At 34.8% G+C, this 6,180-nt stretch overlaps 1 protein-coding gene across 1 annotated transcript; it reads right to left on the bottom strand.

Annotated features, from left to right (window-relative positions):
* Nucleotides 1-2,410: 2,410 nt before the first annotated feature.
* Nucleotides 2,411-5,499, bottom strand: LOC137930241 (uncharacterized). The gene is made up of 4 exons (XM_068773487.1): nucleotides 5,353-5,499; nucleotides 4,300-4,581; nucleotides 3,684-3,841; nucleotides 2,411-3,323 (listed from the first exon to the last, which is right to left on the bottom strand). The coding sequence occupies exons 1-4, from the start codon at nucleotides 5,497-5,499 to the stop codon at nucleotides 3,008-3,010; spliced, it is 903 nt and encodes a 300-aa protein (XP_068629588.1). The 3' UTR covers nucleotides 2,411-3,007.
* Nucleotides 5,500-6,180: the final 681 nt, after the last annotated feature.

Below are 6,180 nucleotides of genomic sequence, written 5' to 3'. Positions count from 1 at the left end.
CATAAGGGACTATTGAAAAAATTAATCTTTTTAATTATACTAAATTAGGAATATTATATTAAAGTTGCGATATAGAAACAATATATAATAAGAATATTCTATATTATATCAATTATAAAATTATATCTTACTATACAACTTCGTAGTTTGTAGCAAAATAAAACTAACTAAGCACGGTTTTATTTAAATCTTTAAGACTATCTGCACTAAAGAATTTAGAATTGCTTTAAATTCATTAACTTTTCTAAGACGAAAATAGTATATAATATAAATATTCTTATATATTATTTCGAATATAAATTATTACGTAATCTAAGTACTTAGTTCATAGCAAAATAAACTTATTTGAAACTCTATTTCGACTATCCATATTAGACTACTTGTAGTAAATATTAAATCTTTAATCCTGTTACATTTTTCATTTATTCGCCAAACCCGTACAGCCCCATTACTTTCTAAAAAAGAATACTAAAACACGACACTACTTTAAGTTTACAAGAATAAAAATATTTGACACATAATAAATTATTTTATATGAAAAAAGTTGGTTTGGATAGTTTTAATGCAATCAAATTCCTAACAAAGAAGATAATTATTTCATAAGCTCATGAGTCCTATGGCTACCAAAAAGGTATTATTTCTTTACAGATAAATTCATAAAAATCAACTAGTTAAGAGTTCTTTTGGTAACAGCGCCATCTATTGAGACAGTCGTGCTCCAGTATGGCTTTCCAGTATACCAAATAGTTCATTAAAGTTAAACAGAAACGTGTTTTTACAACGGCTTTATTATTATCTAGAGACGCTACCACCATCTACAATATTTTCCACATAAAACTGTGTAGTATCCATATTAAAAAAAGAACGCAGATGCGTTGGTAGCTCTATACTAATTTGTTTTTAAGTGCAAACTAAACTCACATTACATGAACGGTTCACACGTTAATTATATTTTAACCAAAAATAAATTTGTAATGTATGAATTCCTACTAATTTAATATCGTTAAAACTGAAAGGTGAAAATAAATATTTTATGTCATTGTATTTAATTTAATTTAATCGCAAATTTTAATTTAATATTGACTTGCGCACATAAAACGCTCGAGGTAGTTTTAAATGAATAAACAACAATAAATTCCTATGTTTATTAGAAATAAATTATTACATTATACAACAAAAAATATAGATTATGTTAGAAATTGGTCATCAATATCATATCAAACAGTTTTCTATAAATCCTTCTTGTAGCTGGTGGAATAAAATATATTTAAACAATTTTTGGCGAAGCTGCAGCAGTAGCAGGAAACTTGCAATCGTGACCGGTCACAGATTTCAATCTTCTTTGAAAACGGGCTTTCACTGAACCAATGGTAGTTTTTCCACAAGGGCTCTTTTTTTCCTGAAATTAATTTAAATGTACCATTATATAAGCTGTTAAACTACGTTTCATCATATACATACATACATATATATATATATATATATATATGTATGTGTATATATATGTATATATATATATATGTATATATATATATATACATATATATACACATATACTCGTATATATATATATATGTATATATATATATATACGAGTATATGTATATATACTTCAACTCCATTTGCAAATGATCTCTTATTCAATGTCTAATTATTTAATCACACTTCTTGTCTTAAATAGATTCTATCACAGATATATATTGGCAAATTTAGTGCTGTATCATAATTATTTCAACAGATATAAGCCTCCGCCATAGATTTTCAATAGTAACGGTTTAAAGCGGAACGGATCAAGCGTCTTCCAAAAAGTTAACATGATCGTCTGTCCACCTTGTTGGTGGACGTTCTCCACTGCACTTGTTCGTTCGTGGAGTGCGTTCGAGATTCTGGAGAGGAGCTCCTGAATCTTTAGGGCACTCGGCGGCCATCTGTTCTGCACGCTATGTGGCCCGCCCACTGAGTTATGTCGGTTATTTTGATTCCGACTACGGATCTCCTTATTTTGGTCCTAAAAACTTTACCTTTTTTTCAACCAATTGAGGACTGTTACACTCGACCACCACCTTCGAACTTTTTTGCTTAACAATGACTCCTTTTTTGTTATTGGATTCGTCACTATCCACAGATGAGTCTGATACCTTGAAAATTTGTAATAAATTTATTATTGCCACCGATATCAATGGATGAACTCCGCACGTCTTGATTTCGCTGCTAATCAGGTTTCCAAAAAGTGTATGACTTTAAGAATATTTTTTCAAAACAGTATTAATGTCGAAAATAAAAGACAACAACGCCTCTCTAAAAAGCATTGCAGAGGTACCGACGAGTCGCTAATATGAAAACAACACGCAGTCTACCACCTGCTTCGCGTGGCCCGCATTGCCTTTTATAGGTGTAATTATAAAAGAAATTATTAGTGATATTCAAGATGTCAAAAAAATCTTCTGATCAAGTTGTAAACTCGCAGGAACTATAATTCGAAAACATTTTTTTAAAGAACTCTGAACTCTGAACCCACGCAAGTGGAGTTTTCGTTATATTCGTTCATAGCTGAACTGTACTCGCTAAAACGAAAGGAACTTTACTGTCAAATTTCATGTTTCCAAGTGTTATAATTCAATAGGTAACGTGATAAGTTAGTAAATAGGTTCATTTTAAAAGGGTTAAAGTATAGCTCATCTGCTACCAATTAAGGCATACTAGGTATCGAAAAATCAATGCATTTATAAATAATAAATTTTGTAATGATAATACACTAAGAAAAACGCTTAAACTCTTGCTTACATATTAAAATTAATTATTCTATGCTAAGTGTCCGTCCCTGCAGACTGTACTGCCATACGTTAACAGCTTGTTGCATTTCAATAAAGAAAAAAATTATGTAACATATTTCAGAGTGATCACTTTATACTGAGTGATTGGAGATATATGTAAAAAGCATCAAAGCTTTTCGTTGACAAGTAAACTAGCTATACATACATACACCCTTTTAAATCTTTTACACCTATTAACTTCTATGTATATAGATAATGCATAACGGAATCAATGAAAATAATTTTCTTGCCGGTATGATAGAGTAATGTTTAATAGTGTTGGGGGGCACGTCCAAGGCCTGTGGTGCTTTCAGAATTGTATCGACGCATAGGCGATTATCCTCGTTGGCATTGAAGATAAAGAAAGAAGAAGTGGCCGGCGGTAAGCAGCGAAGCAACGCACGTCCAGCCACTAACAAGGCGCAGAACAGCGCAGACAGGACTGCGATCACGGGAGCAAGGCGTAATCTTTCCACTGGAAGGCCGCACTGTGCCTTACGCTCGTCGAACCTGCAACATTAAAATTCTATAAACAGAGGCCCTTCATAAAATCATCATCATCATTTCACCCATCCGCTGCTGAATGTAGTCTGCCCATAGATATCCAACAAGACCGATTTGAAGCGCCCTGCTTCCAGCGTCATCTGTTCATAAAACACGTCACAAGAATCATCACTTACTTAAAGCCGCAAACCCTCACCGTGTAAGACTTTCCGCAGCCCTTAATTCACTGAACACGTTAGGTCATAAAAGCTAGATCCCCGCGATTAGAGACCTCTGAGGGAAACATATGTCTAGCAGTAGACGTCGTGAGGAGGAAATTATGATAATTATGATTATAGAAAAAACGGAATTAATAAGTAAAGTTACCAGTCGGCAACACCGCAGTTGTTGATGCCGTCGCAGACGACGCCGCTGGTGAAACAGTAGTCTTTACCGTCGATGGTGCAAATAGTCTCGTTCCTACGGCTACAACCGCCCCGCGGTGCGCTGCGAGCTACCGTTACTGTCACTTGGTAGAAATTTGCCTGATCATTGATGAAAACTTAACTTAGCGTTACACCGATAAGGAAAAAGCAATCAATACCCTGGTATACAAAAATCGGCATTAGCTGGCGATCTATCACATATTTTTTTATGAAATATACATAAAAATGTTGATGAAGTCATTAGTGTTATTTATTCGGAAAATCTGATAATATCTGATACATCGATACGTTAGTGTTATTTACTTCATAAACATATCAGCCGATAGGCGCCAACTGCAAGACAGGTCTTCCCCAAAATTCGCCATGACCTGTTTTGCGCTGCCCCACCTAGCGGAATTCTCGCGACCTTAACTACATCATTAATCCTTAAAGTGGGAGGCTCGCCCACGACAACTTTAAGTGATCCATTCGTCCCAACGGCCATCGGGGTATTGTATATATTTGGTAAATAGTATTGATATATATATAGCTAGTAAAGTAATGATGTAGATATTAACGTTCATATCAGTGTTAACGCTGCTGTTGCTAATGAAGCGAAATCGTATCCTCTCCCGCAGCGTCAGGATATAATACTGTGAGGACACGTCTCGATTGCCGACAAGGTCACACAGCCGTAAGCATTTGTTTCGTTTAAGAACAGTGAAGGCATCGCGGTTCACTGCACAATTTTTCACTATGCTGTTCGGATACCGAATCACCACAAGTAAGTTCAGTTCGAATGACTCCGTTGCCATCTCCACTTCACACCCGTAGTCAAAATCGTTCATAGTACGAAAGACCTGTAATATTAAAATTAGTCCTAGTTATGATATACAATCCTTTAATATATTTATTTTCAAACATACATCATGTAAAAAAGAGGCGAATACAGAGCTCATTTACTGTCTTTTATAGTACACTCTATCCAAAAGGGAAATAGTGTACTAGAAAGAATTGAAATGAAATATATTATCTCTAAAACCACTAATATAGTAAAAAAAAGCGTTAAAAAGGTTCATATTACTACAATATACCCTAAAATGAATTCTTGTTTACTCTCTGTACATGCAGACTGTATTGTCATATGTTTTATATTTATATTATCAGATGGCAAGGCCTGAATGAATTCCGAGCAAAAATTAATTAATGTAACATTTCAGAGCGATAACTTTATACATAGGAAACAGGACTTTAAAAGTTTTTTGCTGATATTTGTTCACCCACATTATAGCTATTACTTCTATAACCAATTATCATCTTCATTATTATACAAGCCGATTGAGGCACATTGCCAGGCAAAAGCCTCTCCCAATAGTTGCCTCGATCCAGTGACTTCCCGCGACCTCAACTAAGTCATCACAAGTTCACCTAGTGGGGGGCCTACCAACGTCTCATTGTTTGCGGCTCGAGAACCTTTCGGCCAATTACCAATCACACTGTATAGGTAGATAGACTACTTCCTAAAAGTACTCTATTCGTATAGACAGTACTATTCTTCCACGACTAGCAACTACAATATCCACATCTACCCACGGAACGATTCGAATATTTTAACATATTTAAGCTAATACCAAAGTTGTGGTGTCCGACATGCCCATGCCAAAAGACAAATCGAAACGGAGGTGTCTTGAGGCCGCACAGTCGCTGCTAATGTCTCGAGGACGGTATAATAGCAGAAGACCATCGCCAGTCACGGAACTCCAATATAAACAAAACATGATACAACTTCGAAACATGACGCAAACGACACAAAACTATACAACCGCGCTATTTGACGTATTTGTTATTACGCTTAATCGGCTATTACAAATTTTTCGAGCAACATTTAAATGAAGAAAGCACCTTATTATGTAAAATATGAGGAAACAAACGTCACAAATTGGAGATTTACATGTGAAAAATTGTAATAGTTACTACTATCAGTTTAGTTAATGTATTGAACAGTCAGACTAGTACAAGTAAAAGAAAAGTGGGATCGATAGATTATAGTACGAATGTGTTCATCATCCCGTATCTATATGAAACATTAAATGCCAAATATCTTTTGTAGAGGTAAGGTTATAATAGCAAAAAAAATGTTGCGACTTGATATTTATGAAGTTTGATATTGAAAAAATTCAAACATATCTTATTAAAAAGATTACTATGTAAAACAATACCTGTACCTGTACGTCAGCTTACCATGTACTAAATGGTACAGCACCCTGCGTCGATTACCTCGCCGCGGAAGGGATGTAAATGCCTCCGTCGGCCTATCCTGTCCGCGGAAATCTATAAATTTTTTTATCACTTTCCTTATGAAAAATATGTAATGAGATACCGGTTCGGGTTTTGCTTTGGAGAAACCCCAACATTTCACGAGCGGAAGTCTTACACACGCACATGAAATTATTTTTTAT

Source organism: Battus philenor, unplaced genomic scaffold (genome assembly GCF_028537555.1).
Source record: "Battus philenor isolate CCGP_79_NKW_IND1 unplaced genomic scaffold, ilBatPhil1.0.hap1 SCAF_1, whole genome shotgun sequence".
NCBI lineage: Eukaryota > Metazoa > Arthropoda > Insecta > Lepidoptera > Papilionidae > Battus > Battus philenor.
The sequence above is the reverse complement of the archived record's forward strand: the minus strand, read 5'-3'. Positions and strand labels throughout refer to the sequence as shown.